Source organism: Schistocerca gregaria, chromosome 8, assembly GCF_023897955.1.
Source record: "Schistocerca gregaria isolate iqSchGreg1 chromosome 8, iqSchGreg1.2, whole genome shotgun sequence".
Lineage (NCBI taxonomy): Eukaryota > Metazoa > Arthropoda > Insecta > Orthoptera > Acrididae > Schistocerca > Schistocerca gregaria.
The window spans coordinates 253371565-253389365 of NC_064927.1; the positions used below are offsets into that span (position 1 = coordinate 253371565).

The 17801-nt window shown below is 43.8% G+C and overlaps 1 protein-coding gene across 11 annotated transcripts in view; it reads left to right on the top strand.

The window, feature by feature from the left end:
• LOC126284608 (rabphilin-3A-like) overlaps positions 1 to 17801 on the top strand; it is a 971947-nt gene that overhangs the window by 604383 nt on the left and 349763 nt on the right. For all 11 annotated transcript variants that reach the window (XM_049983667.1, XM_049983659.1, XM_049983658.1 and 8 more), the window contains exon 4: positions 13834 to 13978. In XM_049983667.1, coding sequence (XP_049839624.1) covers positions 13905 to 13978 — 74 coding nt within the window. In that variant the 5' untranslated portion in view covers positions 13834 to 13904. The remainder of the gene's footprint in view (positions 1 to 13833; positions 13979 to 17801) is intronic.

Sequence of the window (17801 nt, forward strand, 5' to 3'; positions counted from 1 at the left end):
GTTTTTTAATCTTTGCTAATGAGAGTATGGGAATGTTAAAACAGCATTACGTTTACTACGCCAGATACCGAACACACGATAATGGACCACAGATTGCTTTTATTTTACGGAAAGCAGCACACTCGTTGGTGCGGAGTTCATCCAAAGTAACCATCTAACTGTGCCTGTTTCCAAAACTAAGCTTACTCATTACAAACAGATAAAACAAAAATTAGAGCTACCTCTGCATGGTATCATCACTTTTCAACTCACCTAACAGAAATAAACTTTTTCGTCTTCAGCCGTTTCCTTGCCTCATCATAAATCTCCCAGTACAAATTTGTACAGTATTCAGCCAAACCTCATCGGAAAGATAAAATTGTACAATTTTATAAGCTCACCGGTCAAAACATTAATCACACATAGACAAATGGTTACAAGCAACATTTAATACCGTTTAGTTCCACCCCTGGACTTGATAATCGCCAGGATTCGGTTAGGAAGTGAGTCCACAAGGATGCTGATATAGACGTTCTAACCACTGTACCAACATGTCCCACAGATTTTCTATGGGGTTCAAGTCAGGTGATTTTTCAGACCGTTCGACATGTACGAGGGTTGAATGAAAAGTAATGCCTCCACATTCGTTACCTGGGTTTGGATGGGAATATTTTAATAAACCAACGCAGAAATAATCCTTAGAATGTGATCTTTAATCACCAATACTCACTTTTCACATAATCATCAGCCAATTGGATACATTTCTGCCAACAATGAACAAGTTTTCTGAAGCCGTCACGGAATAAGTCGACCCTCTGTTTCCACAACCACACTCTCACAGTTCTCTCAATGTCATCATAAGAAGCATAACGATGTCCCCGCAAATCATCTTTCAGTATCTGGAACAGATGGAAGTAAGACGGTGCCAAATCTGGACTGTATGGAGGAGTCTGTGCACTTTAATTTCGCGAGTCATTATCGTGCACCGATCTTCCGAAAGCCAAGCAAAGCTATAATGAGACCCACACGTTCTTGTGAAATGCCGATTGTGCTTGCAGTTTCTCTCTGAGTGATACGACGATCGTCTTGAATCAATGTGTCAACATTTTGCATGTGAAACTCGGTGGTTGCTGTCACAGGACTACCAAATCTTTGTTTGTCACGCATGTCAGATATTCCCGCCTCAACATCTTTAAATTACTCGCCCAACGAAGCACAGTACTGACATCAACACAATCACAGTAAACTGCTTTCATTCTCTGATGAATCTCCTTTGGGTTGACACTTACTGCTGCCAAGAATTCAATGACTCACGATGCTTAAATCGCATTGACCGACCGTCTGCACAGGGTTCCATACTTTACAGAGTGCCAACACAGTCGTTCTATGCTAAGGCTTCCCGCCAAATGGAGCTGCAGAGAGGAGGCTACGGAACAAGCCCATACCTGCCGCATACCAATGTTGCCAACTGTTGAAGAGTTACAAAGGCTGAGGCAATGCTTTTCAGTGGAGGGTGGAGAAGTGTTCAGAAAAACAGTCATATATTCTTCCAGCCCAATGAACTTTATTTTTCCTTTATTTTATTTCAATTCCCCATCGGGGTGGACTGGCAGCAGCGTATGCGCTGCTCTTCAGCCGAAAGACATAGAACAGACAATAGAGGACATTTAAAAATAATAAAGGAGAAATCATGGTGAACATAGATATAAAAAAGGGGGACATCATGGAAGACAATAGACAAAAAAGGGGTGACTGTAAAATGAAGATAAAAACCGTAAAAAAGTAGTGCACACAAAAGACCTCACACTGGGACAGTTAAAAGAACACAAGACACAGTATGACCGGAGCATAAAAGTATCGACAGATGGCGTAGCACGTAACAAACACTGACAGTAACACTAAGTACAAGGCCAGCACACAAAATAACACCTCTCAACGCACAGGAGAAACAGCACTAAACACAACACTGACGTGGCACACTGACGTGGCACACTGACGATGATGAAAATGGACGATCTGCCAGGTGCAAGGAGATGAGGGAGAATGGAAGAAGGGAGGGAGGGGAAGAGAGTAGGGGAGATGGGCGGAGGGCGCGCCGAAGAGGGCCAGGTAGGGAGGGATGTGGGAGGGAAAGAGGCAAGGATGGTGTGCAGTGTCTCGGGGGGGGGGGGGGGAGGAGGAAAATCTGCTTTGGGAGAAAGAGGGGAGAGGAAAAGGGGGGCCCTGGGGAGGAGGGGAACAAGGCCAGGTTTCAGTTGGAAGGAAGGGTATATGTCATGGCGAAGTTCATCGTCTGGGAGGGGGAGGCGCTGGAAATTGCCCTGATGAAGGAGATGGAGGGTGTGGAGGTGGAGAGAGAGAAGGATACAGCGATAGAGGTGCGGCAACAGGTGGGGGGTGGAGAGGAAGGAGGAAACGAGAGGGGGGGGGGGGGAATCAAGCCTACGGACAATGTAAAGGATGCGAATGTGTTGGAGGAACAGGAGAAGGTGGGGGAAGGAGATGAGTTAATACAGGAGCCATGTGGGGGAAGGAAGGCAGATATGGAAGGCAAGGCACAGCACATAGCGTTCGAGGATTTGGAGGGCCTTGTAAAAGCAGGTGGGTGCAGAGATCCAGACAGTACTGGCATAACACAGAAGGATGAGGGTTTTGTAGATGTGGAGGATGGTGGGAGGATGCAATCCCCATGTCCGGCCAGACAGGAGTTTCCAGAGGCAGAGGCAGGAATGGGCTTTCTGCTGGATAGTCTGTAGGTGAGGGGTCCAGGTGAGGTGACGGTCGAGGGTGAGGTCAAGGTATCTCAGGGTGGGGGTGAGCTGGATGGGATGACCATAAAGGGTGAGGTAGAAATCGTGGAGACGAAAGGAGTGGGTGGTGTGGCCTATGATGATTGCCTGGGTTTTGGAGGGGTTGAGACGGAGGAACCACTGGTTACAACAAGTGGTGAACTGGTTAAGGTGGGTTTGGAGGGTGCATTGGGGCCGTTGAAGGGTAGGATAGAGAGCCAGGAAGGCAGTGTCATCAGCATACTGGAGAAGTTGGACAGGTGGGGGTGGCTTGGGCATATTAGCTGTATATAAGTAATGAACTTTGCTGTTGTCTTCTATATGTGCCTGAATGAGCGATGACCTCTTGCGAGGTGACTGACTCCAAATGTTCATTGCATGCAGTTTCCGTCGCAATCGTTTCTCAATAACAGGTTGATGGACCTTCGCTCACTGCCGATAGCAGCTCCTGTCAGGTTTGGATATGATTTTGATTCACTGAGTATGGCCAAACACGTTTGCCCCATCTTACCACTCTGTCACGTCCTCCCCTTGTTTACGTACGACACGCGCTTGAGACATAGATGTCTCACTGATCGCTACTGCCTTACGATAACTTAGAAGCAGTGCGTACGGTTTTGAGAGCGTGAATCGATCGTTGCGCCATCCGCGAAGGCCTTACGATTTATCTGTGCGTGCTCACTGGGGTGACTAATTTTGCCTTGTGAACTTACGTCACCAAATTGCAATGGCTGGATTCAACTTCAAACTCTTGATAAAAATTACATAGGGTATTTTACTACGGACAAAGCAACGTCTTTTAATTCGTTACAAGAATAATAATTATAATGATAACAGCCTTCACCATTGCTAACAGGATATGCTTTGAGGCATGGTGTAGAAGCTCGGCAGCATCTGTCGGACGGGTTGTCTCTGATCGGTGGCTCTGTTGTCGCCGCACCTCCGCCAGGCATCGTACAATTACAGTTAACACACATTATAAGACATAAATTTGTCGTTTTCTGAGTGGTGGGAATGTGTAAACGGAAAACAGTCAAAGCAGAAGGGCAGAAGGTGTCTTACACTTGGGCTTCTATTTTACGATTTCATCTTTTTGTCGGAATATAACAACTGCGGTGACAGTTGCTGGTAGCAAAGCGGACTCTTCCTTCACTACAGCAGCGTATTTGTATCTGTGTAGGTGTGAATAGAAACAGACATGCAAGCATATCGGGCAAGAGTGGTACATCAGCACACATGCCTCTTCTTGCGTGTGAACGTAAAAGGAGAACAGGCGCGAAGTGCTCAGTTGCAAACTGACCGTGCCCTGTGGGCGTCTGCAGCACGAGAGAGTGCACAGTGTTTCCACGTCTCGCCATATGACGGTACGGCCAGAGCTGTCGGAATACGATCGTTTTGGTGGTCCAGATGTTATGGTGAGGGAAGGCACAATGTTGCATGGACGTGCTGACATCCAAATCTCTGAACCCAGCATCCTCACCAGTAAATTCTATTGTGACGGTGTACCCCTTTGGGGGTGCATTCAGTCCCGACTCCTTTCTTATGGACGACAGTGCGTGACTGCGTCGGACAGTGCTTGTGTAGGTGGTCTTTGAGTCAGAGGAAATACGCAGAATGGAGTGACCTGACTGTTTCCCCGACCTAAATCCCGTCGAGCACGTTTGCGATGCGTTGATGAGGTGCACTGCAGCACGTCCACGTGCGCCAGCGACCATCCAATAGACGCCAACCGCGCTGGTGGAGGAACGGAACGCCGTGCCTCGATAACTCCTTGCTAGCCTCGTGGGGAGCAGACAGTACTGGCCACCGTGATCACACACCCTAATAAGAACCATCATTAGCCTTCCTTAATGTTCAGGGGACTGTCGTGAATCGCGATGGCTTCCGTGAAACTATAGGCTATTTTCCTACGTTAAATATTTTCCGATTGTTGTTATTTTGAATGATTATAACGTTGAAACAGCAGTTTCGGACATTATTCTCACAAAAGGTCTGTTATTTTTATGTAATTAAAGCTTAAAAACACTTACATTTCAAATTTTGGTCACGCGATCGAAAACGCTTTGTTATTGACTGAAGCTTGGTGAGGTCGCAGACTAGGCGTAAGACGAAACTATACATGAAATTACTAGTGTTTTTCCATGCTCTTTCTGCAAGCAGTTTAGATATTTACTGCTGGAGAGCGCGTGAACAACTTTCAAGTAGCGATACGAAAAATTTTCTGAAGTCTAATAACGGAAACCTTCCGCAAGTTGTTCTTCAAAAAGAACCATTTTTATGTTCTCCAAATAAGAAACATGAAAACTGTATTGCGTGGCGACTAGGACGGAAGTAATGTGACATTGCGATAAGTCGTGTAATTGTCGTAATACTGAAAGAATCTGGAACTGCATAAATTGCTCGGACCATTCTGAAATGTTTCAGACAACAAATGAAAGCGTGCACAACAAAAAACACTGGAAGCTCTTTCTTTCAGAAGATAATTCTAATTGTCGACTGGTGTGGTTAGTATCAGAAGTACTACTGTTTTCCAGGTACCTTGGCCCGGCCGGTGTGGCCGAGCGGTTCTAGGCGCTTCAGTCTGGAACTGCGAGACCCCTACCGTCGGAGGTTCGAATCCTGCCTCCGGCATGGATGTGTGTGATGTCCTTAGGTTAGTAAAGTTTAAGTAGTTCTAAGTTCTAGGGGATTCATGACCTCAGATGTTAACTCCCATAGTGCTCAGAGCCATTTGAACCATTTGAACCAGGTACCTTGTTTTTCAATTTTCACATTTTCAGGCGGCCTAATAACATTCGTGGGGAACTGCAGAGCATCGTCTTGTTTACCTTCAGCAATCTTACGCATACCAGTTTTTCTGTTCCTACACGACATTAATTTAAACCAACGGAAAATTTTGTCTATTAAACATGCAATTGACGCAGCGGAGCCTTAAACTGTTTTGTCCTACTGCATATTTAACTACTTTTGAAACGCTATGGTTTAAAAGTGCTTAAACAAGACCAATTTTCATTTTTTCGTAATGCCTGGTCTTGTTACATTTCCTCGTAGCTTCCACGCAATGATCAATTTTACTCATTGTCAAAATCATACAGCTTGACAACAGGCTCTTTGGAGACAGATGGAAGTGGCAAATTACTCCGACGACTTGTTTGGGAAAAATAATTGTGGTGGGAGACTTTTAAATGGTTTCACAGATTCTGTATGATAACGGCTACACCAGGCGTGAAATACCGTTTCTTAACACCATTCTCGTGAAGTAGTGGTGGGCAGTAAGGAGTGTGTTGGGACCGTTGCCGTTAGTATGATATATTAATGACTATGCAGATAATAATTATAGTAAGCTCAGATTTTTTCCAGGTGATGTAGGTACCTATGATGAAATGCCATTTTAAGAAAGCTTCACAATCCAATCATAACGGTAATATTTCAAAGTGGTGCAAAGATCTGCAATCGTTATAAATGTCCAGAAACGCAAAATTGTGCATTTCAAAAAATGGAAAAACGATGTATGCTATGACTGCAGTATCTTTGGGTCATTGCTGGTATCAGCCAATACATACCATTACCTGGGTGTAGCACTTCATATGGATATGAAACGGAAATGGAATGACCTCACAGACTCACTTGTTGGTAAAGCAGGTGGTAGACTTCGGTTTATTGGTAGGATTCTGGAGAAGTGCATTCAGTCTACGAAGGAGATTACTTACAAATCACTCGTGTGACCCATTCTAGAGTATTACTCAAGTGTGTGGGAGCCGTACCAAACAGGACTGATACGGCATAATGGAGCTATACAGAGAAGGGCACCACGAATGGTCACAGGTTTGTTTGAATCACGTGAGAGCGTCTCGGAGATACTGAAATAACTGTCAAACTCTTGAAGATAGCGTCTATAACGAAGTTTCAAGCTTTAAGTGACGAATCAGTGAGCGTATTAAACCGACTCTCCCAAGAACTGCGAAGACAATGTTAGACTAAACGCAGCACGCACAGAGGCTTTTTAGTGATCTTCGTTGCGCCCTCCGCACCTTACTGGAAAGAGAAGAAACCCTGATAACTGGTTCTCTGCTGTGCACTTCACAGCGGTATGTAGAGTACATATGCAGGTGTAGATGTGACGTAAAGTTTTTCCCATACCTAAACGTGTGAGTGAACCTCCAGGCACAAATCAGAAGACTGTAAAGAAAGTCTTGCCCCAGCACCACGACGATCTAGACAGGAAATTCAGTATCGCCTACGGCTGTTCCTGGCATTCATTACGATTGCATCTGAAAGTAACGCAGAGGAGCGCTGCTCTGTTGCGAGCCCTTTCCCTTAACTGCGCTGCTTCACAGCCCTTTTCCTTCCTTCGTAGGTAATTGGACGCGCTGTTGGTGGCACCCCTGCCACTGCGGGCTAATTAGACTCTTCAATTACGGCACCAGGTTGAATCAGGTCTCTTGCTGCATCAACAACTGCGTGCAGCTCAAAATGAGTAGCACACGCGCGAAAACATTGTCGTTTCTACAACTCACTTACAAAATGTTTTCATTTAAATCTCCGAACAATTTTGTATTCTTGATAGTGCATCAATGCCAATATTAAATTTTCTTTGTGGACAAAACCGCCTGGGAAAAACAGTTTCCCTATAGTACAAGCGCGCTAGCTCTTTTCACTAGATTGGTGCAGCAGGTTCCCAGATACACTTTGCTGCTACGACCGCGTAATAATTTCTTTGTGTGCCCAACCTTGTAATGGATGGTTGCAAGGACTTCGACTGTTCAATATGAACTGAAAATTAAAACACCTTCAACAGTCAATTTCACATTTAACTTATGTATGCAACCAGTTCTGGTGTTCCATTACACCATTAAAAGAAGAAGAAGAAGAACGACAACATATTCAAGTTATCAAATACACTAGTAAAAGGACGGTATAAAAATTAGGAGATCAATTATATCCAAGGGAATTTACCGTAAATATTTTCCAACAGATAAACAGTATGTGATTGGTGAGACATTCAAACATAAAAAGAGAACTCATAAAATTTTATAAATATAGACATATCACTGGATATTATATTTCTCGGATATTATTGATCTCTTAATTTTTCTACCGTCCTTTTACATACAGAGAGTACCTCTTAACTGAACCCACTGAAATATCTCAAAAACTACACATCAGATCAAAAATGACAATTTGTTTGTCTCAGAGGGGGACACATAACGATACCAAACTCGACCCGCCATCCCACCCCGTGCGTGGGTGGCGGAGGACAACTTCGAAATCTTCCATGGGAACTCAATTTTTTTATTGCAGATTACGATTCTAGGGCAAAATATACATACGTTCTGTCTGAAGCATTTTCTTAGTTTCACCACAGACAGCACTGTAATCGGAGGAATAGAAATGTGTACATAATCGTAATTTTTGACGTGTCACTGATTAGCCCTTGAATATCCAATGGCACGTGGGACCGCGCTTCCATTCCCCGAGGATAGGACAGGCCAGAATTTCATCATTTCTAATTGGAAACTCCATCCGCAATATTGTATTTCTCTGACATATCGAGCAGCAGACTACACCATATCTGCGGGAATGTCAGCACAGGCGTTCCTGACGCGGTCGACCATGTCTTTATGCCTGTTCGCACTTGGTGGCACACATTATCTTTTAAATTTCCCCACAGAAAGAAATGCGGTGACGTTAAATCCGGATACCTAGCGGACCAAATGATAGGGATATCTCTGCCGATCCACCGACCAATCTCAATACGGTCTAATACCTCCCGTGCTTCAGTTTCATAATGCGCTGGGCAACCGTCATGCAGAAACCACATGCGTTGTCAAACGTCCAGGGCAACATCCTACAGTAGTAGCGGTAGTTCCTGTTCCAAATGCGTTTGATATTCGCGCCCATTCAACTTGCCGTCGATAAAATACGAGGGTTCGAACTTTAACAGTGGCAACTATTTATTTACAGCTGGTACAAAATATATAGGTGTTTCAAATTTTTACTGATCTTCAACGAAGTCACCAGTATAACCCGTTGCCGACGATGTGGAAATCGTAGCATACTCTTAGCAGTGCCAGTTGTGTTGACAATTCGAGCGGCGCGGCCTATTGCCCGACGAGTTTGTAACTGTTCTGAAGCGAATGCCGTGAAGTGTTTCCTTCAGTTTAGAAATCGAGTTGAACTCAAGAGGGCTTAAGTCAGGGGAGTGCAGTAGGTGGTACAGCACTCAGCAGCCCCATCAGTCAAACAAATCAGTAACAGCTTGCACTGTACGTGCTTCAGCATTGTCCTAATGGTTCAAATGGCTCTGAGCACTTGGATTTAACTTCTAAGGTCATCAGTCCCGTAGAGCATAGAACTACTTAAACCTAACTAACCTAAGGAAATCACACACATCCATGCCCGAGGCAGGATTCGAACCTGCGACCGTAGCGGTCACGCAGTTCCAGACTGAAGAGCCCAGGACCGCACGGCCACACCGGCCGGCCGGCGTTGTCCTACAAAATGATGGTAAGGTCCTGCAGAAAGTGTTATCACTTTTGCCTCTAAGCTGGTCGTACGTTGTGTTGCAAAAATGAAATAAATAGTTGCTGCTATTATAGTTACCACCCTCGCACGAACCAATGAGTTTGTTCACCATGATGTCATACCATACGCTAACCGACCAATGACATTGATGGTCAACTTGCCGTAGCTGTTGTGGATTGCTTACAATCCAGTAACGCGTATTATGCCGGTACCTAGGGAAAGAATGTGGTTGTCATTTGTATTTGTTGACGTGTCCATTCACAAAACACTACCCGGTTATGGAAATCAGTGCCACGACTTTCTTGATGCAGTGACACGTGGTATGGATGATACGAAGATGCAGTGTTGTGACAGAACTTCTTACAGAGATGCCGGAATCGCAGTGTAATTGTTGGGCCCTTATCCGTGAGTTGGTGGTGCGCTGCTGCTAGTAGAGCTAGTTTATTGTCTTCCCCTGAAACACGTTTGTTTCCTTTTCTTTTGCCGGTTTGCACGCTGCGATCAGACATAAAGGCGTTCAGAACCTTGGAAAAGAACGTACGGGAAAGGGCTTTCTCTGGAAAACGCTCGGCATACAAGGCAACAGCATCCTCAACATTTCTCCTACATTCTCCGTAAATCAGGATCATTTCAGTTTTTTGTTTTGTGGATGCAACGTTCAGCGTCCACTTGCTCGTCTGTTCTCCAAATGGTAAGTGTACAGGAAATAAACACTGCGCAAGTATTGTAATGTTCAGAGCCGCTGTCTGCTCTGCGCCTGCACGATACATGAACTCCGATCGCAGTGCACACCCTGTTATGATACGTCGTAGTTCGCTACACGGCCACGGTGGCGCGTGGAGCGATGGCGCGTCCCCTGTGCGATATGTCAGAGGAGTACAACGTTGCGAATGGGGTTTCCAATTAAAAGTTATCATATACAGACCTGTCCTATCCTCGAAGCATGGAAGCGGGGTCCCACGAGCCATTGGATATGCAAGGGCCATTGATTAGAATGTCGCAAATTTCGATTGCGTTCCCATTTCTATTCCCCCGTTTCTATAGCGAAACAAAGGAAATGCTTCAGGCAAAACATATATATGTATATTTTGCCGTAGATCGTAATCTGCAATAAAAAATGGGGGTTCCCGTTGAATAATGGAAAGTTGGTCCTCTCCACCCAAGCACAGGTCGGAGTGGCGGGTCGAGTGTGGTAACGTTGTATGTCCCCCTCCGAGACAAACAATTTCCTGTTATAACATTTTAGGTGGGATGAGCAGTTTTCGAAACATTTCAATGTCTTCAGTTAAAATGAGCGTACGGTAACTACCTCCGTCAGAGCTATTACATCACAGACTCTCCCATCACTGAAGTGTTCGTGTGTTACTGTATAAATGAATATAAATTACACATTATGGTGCCAACTTCACCTAAATCTGCTAGAACTTGATAACATACACTGGGTCATCGGACACGATCAACTATGTGTGTTACTGCCACTCATTATGTACCTAATGGACTGGGAAAAGAGACATGAGCCAAAAAATTACATTTCACAGTCTAATTTTGTTTAATTCTTAAATAAGTCATTAATAACTAAATGTACTGTTAATAATGATCAATAATTAGGAACTAACACACTCAAGATAGATACACACTCACTACTCTTGCACAAAACCATTCTTATGCAAACATAGACACACCTGAGAATTAAGTTACTAAGAATACAAAGTACAAATTTTAAAAAATCACATAAACATGAAAGGACCACTTTCAGTTAATCCAGTAAATATTGTATTGCAGTTTTTCCTCTAAGGAATGTAGTTACCCTCTATCTGAGTCATTAGTTGATTCCACAAAAGTGAAAATTTTGTCCATAGCTCTTTCAACCTCTTCAGCATGAGGGCTACCCTTTCTTTTTTCATCAATCTTTGGTCTACTAATGTATAGTTTCTTTAAACTTTTTTTATGGGGAGGCAGTCGTTGTTTTGAACATTCATTATCTTCAGGAATACCCGTTTGACATACAAAACTCTGTTTTGAAACAAAAATACCCAAAAGAAGATCTTAATTTCCCTGAAGACGTGCTCTGTTCGGCAACTTTCTTCAAGTAAGAATCTATCTTTTTTTTCATTTATGTAACTTTTCTGACATGAAACATGTACTCTAACAGATGTTTTGCCTACCATAACAGCTTCGTTCCTACCATTTTTTTTTAGTAGCATCACTTAACGTTCCTATTCCTGTTTCCTTGACTACTTCGCTGAACCCTCACTGAATAACTTTTCACAAATAAAATACTTATCACTGGACACTGCGACCGAGTTGTTGCACTCAACGAAAAAACTCAGAAAAGAAATCAACTTCACGCCATTGCAGGGAGAAAAAAATGACACGACCGAGGCTGTATACGTAAACAAACTGGGGTACTGAGAACTGTGAGCAGTTTGGCCGTTAAAACCCACCTCGGCTCACAAAGAAGGTCTTCTTAGATTTACCAGGTATGCGATGAACCTCAGCAACTCGATGAGGAGGGAGCGTGGTGCAGCCACCGGTAGAGAGAAACAGAGAGGGGGAGACGTTGGGGGTGGCAGTGAGACAAAAGACAAAAGACGCGCGTCTTCTGTGGTTTACCAGGTAAACATATTGAAGGCAAAGGAACGGCAAATGAAATAATTCACTTGAATGGAACTGCAATTTATTTATTTATTTATTTTTGCTGTTTTCCAAAAACTACTCATTTTCGCCGATATTTTAACACTGTTTAGCGTGAAAACCATACGACATACAAAAAATGTTACAGACATAAACTGTAGGTAATTTCCTTCTCTTTGGTTTATTACTGGGCCACGTTCTCAAGTAATAAGCTGAAAACGAATAAGAAAATTACTTTTTGTAGTTTTTTAATGGTTATTCATGTTTGCAGCAAAACTTTTTGTCGGACAGCTTCAGAATCGTGTTGAGCACCCCCAAAAAAAAAAAAAAAAAAACGTGAAATAAATCACTAAAAACAATTACACAATAATTTTCCACTTCCAAGCTCTTTTTGTGCACCATGTGACTAGACAATGCCGCCTCAACGGAAAGCCTGTGAAATCGGCTCTGCACTCAACGTGTTAAAAGCTTATTTGGCAGTGTTACCGAAGCATTCTACCCTGAAATTATTTCACATGATTTACATTTCATTCAATGAATTCCACCCATTTAATGACGGTGAATTTAATTCAGTTGGTAGAAATCCATATACACTGAAGAGCCAAAGAAACTGGTACACCTGCCTAATATCGTGTAGGGCCCTGCGAGCACGCAGAAGTGCCGCACACAACGTCGCATGGACTCGATTAATTCTGAAGTAGTGCTGCAGCGGATTGACACCATGAATCCGTAAGACTATGAAGGGACAGGGACGTCATCTGAACAGCATTTGGCAAGGCATCCCAGGTATGCTCAATAATATTCATTTCTGGGGAATTTGGTGGTCATCGGAAGTGTATAAACCCAGTATAATGTTCCTGGAGCCACTCTGAAGCAATTCTGGAAGTGTGTGGTGTTGATGTGTCCTGCTGGAATTGCCCAAGTCTGTCGGAATGTACAGCGCACATAAATGGATGGAGGTGATCAGACAGGATGCTTACATACATGTCGCGCATCAGAGTCGTATCTAGACATATCATGGGTCCAGTATAACTCCAACTGCACACGCCCCACGCCATTATAGTGCCTACTCCAGCTTGAACAGTCCCCAGCTGACATGGAGGGCCCATGGCTTCACGAGGTTGCCTCCATACCAGTGCACGTCCATCCACTTGATACTATCTGAAACGAGACTCGTCCGACCAGGGAACATATTTACAGTCATCAATAGTCCTATGCCCATGTCGACGGGCAATGGGTGAGGTGTAAAGCTTTGTGTCCCGCAATCGTCAAGGGTACACGAGTGGGCCTTCGGCTCCGAAAGCCCATATCGAAGATGTTTCGTTGAATGGTTCTCACTCTGTCACTAGTTGATGGCCCAGCATTGATAACTGCAGAAATTTGCGGAAGAGTTACGTTTCTGTCACGATGAACGATTCTCTTCAGTCGTCGGTGTTCCCATTCTTGCTGGATCTTTTTCTAGCGGCAGCGATGTCGGAAATTTGATGTTTTATCGGATTCCTGATATTACACTCGTGAAACGGTCGTACGGGAAAATTCCCCGTCGCTACCTCGGAGATGCTGTGTCCCGTCGCTTGTGCGCCGAGTATAACACCACGTTCAAACTCACTTAAATGTTGATAAGCTGCCATTGTAGCAGCAGTAACCGATCTAACAACTTCACCGGACACTTGTTGTCTTATACACGCGTTGCCGACCACGGCGCCGTATTCTGCCTGTTTACATATCTCTGTATTTTAATACGAGTGCCAAAACCAGTTTGCTTGGCTCTTCAGTGTATGAATATCATTTTATGTGGTGTTACAAACCACCTCGACTGTGTGTCTTATCGTCAATTTCCGTAACACACGGAAGCCTATTCCCTTAGAGTTTCTTCTGTACACTGACATACGGACTCCTGTTGCAGGTAGCGCCTAAGCTGGGAGCTGAAGCCCCGACCACAGCGCCACCTGGAGGACGACCGCAGCGGCTGCCGCCATGGTGGACTTCGGCAATACGCAGAAGGACCGCTGGGTGTGTCCCAACGACCGCCAGCTCGCGCTCCGAGCCAAGTACGTCACTCACAAACACGTAACAGTCACCATGCTGCGCTAATTTTTAATCACTTATATAGTATATGTCCTCGGCAGAACATAAACTATTAATGAAAAGCCGCTCTAGTCGTTTTACTAGAGAATCATTAAGTCTGCACAATTCGTTTCGCCATTCTATTAGTCCATTATCAAGTGTACGTAAAACAGCCAAATGTTAATACACTCCTGGAAATGGAAAAAAGAACACATTGACACCGGTGTGTCAGACCCACCATACTTGCTCCGGACACTGCTAGAGGGCTGTACAAGCAATGATCACACGCACGGCACAGCGGACACACCAGGAACCGCGGTGTTGGCCGTCGAATGGCAATAGCTCCGCAGCATTTGTGCACCGCCGCCGTCAGTGTCAGCCAGTTTGCCGTGGCGTACGGAGCTCCATCGCAGTCTTTAACACTAGTAGCATGCCGCGACAGCGTGGACGTGAACCGTATGTGCAGTTGACGGACTTTGAGCGAGGGCGTATAGTGGGCATGCGGGAGGCCGGGTGGACGTACCGCCGAATTGCTCAACACGTGGGGCGTGAGGTCTCCACAGTACATCGATGTTGTCGCCAGTGGTCGGCGGGAGGTGCACGTGCCCGTCGACCTGGGACCGGACCGCAGCGACGCTCGGATGCACGCCAAGACCGTAGGATCCTACGCAGTGCCGTAGGGGACCGCACCGCCACTTCCCAGCAAATTAGGGACACTGTTGCTCCTGGGGTATCGGCGAGGACCATTCGCAACCGTCTCCTTGAAGCTGGGCTGCGGTCCCGCACACCGTTAGGCAGTCTTCCGCTCACGCCCCAACATCGTGCAGCCCGCCTCCAGTGGTGTCGCGACAGGCGTGAATGGAGGGACGAATGGAGACGTGTCGTCTTCAACGATGAGAGTTGCTTCTGCCTTGGTGCCAATGATGGTCGTATGCATGTTTGGCGCCGTGCAGGTGAGCGCCACAATCAGGACTGCATACGACCGAGGCACACAGGGCCAACACCCAGCATCATGGTGTGGGGAGCAATCTCCTACACTGGCCGTACACCTCTGGTGATCGTCGAGGGGACACTGAATAGTGCACGGTACATCCAAACCGTCATCGGACCCATCGTTCTACCATTCCTAGACCGGCAAGGGAGCTTGCTGTTCCAACAGGACAATGCACGTCCGCATGTATCCCGTGCCACCCAACGTGCTCTAGAAGGTGTAAGTCAACTACCCTGGCCAGCAAGATCTCCGGATCTGTCCCCCATTGAGCATGTTTGGGACTGGATGAAGCGTCGTCTCACGCGGTCTGCGCGTCCAGCACGAACGCTGGTCCAACGGAGGCGCCAGGTGGAATGGCATGGCAAGCCGTTCCACAGGGCTACATCCAGCATCTCTACGATCGTCTCCATGGGAGAATAGCAGCCTGCATTGCTGCGAAAAGTGGATATACACTGTACTAGTGCCGACATTGTGCATGCTCTGTTGCCTGTGTCTATGTGCCTGTGGTTCTGTCAGTGTGATCATGTGATGTATCTGCCCCAGGAATGTGTCAATAAAGTTTCCCCTTCCTGGGACAATGAATTCACGGTGTTCTTATTTCAATTTCCAGGAGTGTACATAATATGAATGGTATACAGATACCTGTAATAGGGTGTGAGAGTCAATGCTTACTTATTACAGTCGTGTGTAGAAGGAATATACAACTAGACAAGCAACGTCAAATGATAAAAACAGTAGAAGTCAAGCGTGTGGCCAATGACGCCATAAGAAAATTGGCGTTTGGTAATTATAAAAACTCTACAATCCAGTATCTGGATATTGTTAACATGATTTCTTAAAAAGAGTTATCTGACGTGTTTCAAAATTTCTATGCATATTTTTCAGATTAAATGCTTTTCGTACACGATAAAACAATAACATTCAGAAAACGTATCGCGCCTAATTGCTTCAAGAGCAAATTTGGCGTGATGTAATTTTAAAAACGTACAATTTGTAAAACTGTTTATATGCTTTACTATAAAAAAGTGATATTCTGATTTGTCTCAGTATTGCTGTTGCATGTATTTCAATTAAAATGGTGAAAGTAATTGTTTGGAATTAATAACGCAACTGCGATGAAAGAAGCATCCAAGTCAAGTATAACAGTACGAACTGTAGTCAGTAAAGTTTGAACCACCGGGAATTGTAGAGGACTCTTTCATTGATTGAATTCATCGCGATTGCTTACAAGAGTACGTTACTCTTTTATTATTTTAATACTTTGACAGTATTTAATTTATCAGATTGTACTTTATTATAAGAAATCCAGTTTTCACATGAGGCTATCGGGCGTGAAACTTTTTTAAGTCTGGTCCACTTTTAATATTTCATCGTTTACTACTAGTATTTTATCTCAGAAACATGCATTATAATTTCGAAAAACGTCAGATAAGTCTCTTTAACCTAAACCATGTCAACAGTTTTAAAATATCGGATTGTTATAACATTATTAATGTATCAGACTGTACTGTTATTATAGTTACGATACGCCCATTTTTCCCACAACTTCATTGGGCGCAAATTTGTTCTTAAAATCCGCTTGAGTTTTACAAGTTTATCGTTTAGTATTGACATTTCATTTGACAAAAAAGCATTGTAATTTTAACTCCATCAGATGACTCTGTTTAGGCTAAACAATGTTAACAATTTTAAAGTATCGGATTGTCCAGTTTTTACAATTACGTCACGCTCATTTTCCTCGTGGTGTCATAGGCGCTAAACTCTTTAAAAGCAAATTCACTTCTGCTATTTTTATCATTTGACTTTGCTTCATTACTGTATAACGTAAGTTGTACATTCTTTCTATACTTGTGCTGTATACGTGTAAGCAGTGGCGGCTCGTAAGTATACATTCTGGGTGTTCTCAAGTTTTCAAATTCAGATAAATTTGAGATTGTGAAATTAATAATATCTGCTGTATGACAGTTGTGGTTGTAAACAGATTTACACAACTACAGACACTGCCAATAATAATAATAATAATAATAATAATAATAATAATAATGGCACTGTATGCATCTGAACCAACACAAATAGGTGGGCAAACTAAAATCAGAGAAATAGAGAAACAAGAAAGGAAAATTCTCAGGAAAATTTTTGGCCCGATACAAGAGCAAGCAATCTGGAAGAAGAGACCAACATCAGAATTATATAAATACACAGACGAGATTACGGATACAATAAGGAAAAGAAGAATGCAGTTCTACGGACATATCCACAGGACGAATGAAAACAGAATTTCAAAGCGAATTCTTCAAGTCATCAACTCAGGCAGGGGAAAAACAAAATGGATAAAAGGAGTTGAAGAGGACCTCAGACAAGCACACATAACAGTAAACGATGCATAAAATAGAACCGAATTCAGGAACATCATCAAAAAACATAAATTTGACACCACAACACAGAAGTGACCAGTATGCAAATGGACAGCGGATCGAAAGAAACAACACAGTAAACACATGAAGAAAATTTGGGCTCAGAAGAAACATAAACAATCATCATAAAGGAATTCAAGCTCAAACGCTCTCTTAAATGGGAATAATTGAAAATAATAATAATAATGACAGTAATAATAATAATAATAATAATAAGATTCATAACTTCTCTGACAAATGAAAGAATTGTTTTTGTGTAATTTTGTTGTTTGTACATAATTAAGTACAGTTTAGGGTGATAACGAAATAACGTGAAGGCTTTCGCAGCTCTCCATTTCGCATTTTCCCTGGTAATTTATTTCTCTGTTCCACAGTGAGATTTTGACTCTGCAGCGGAGTGTG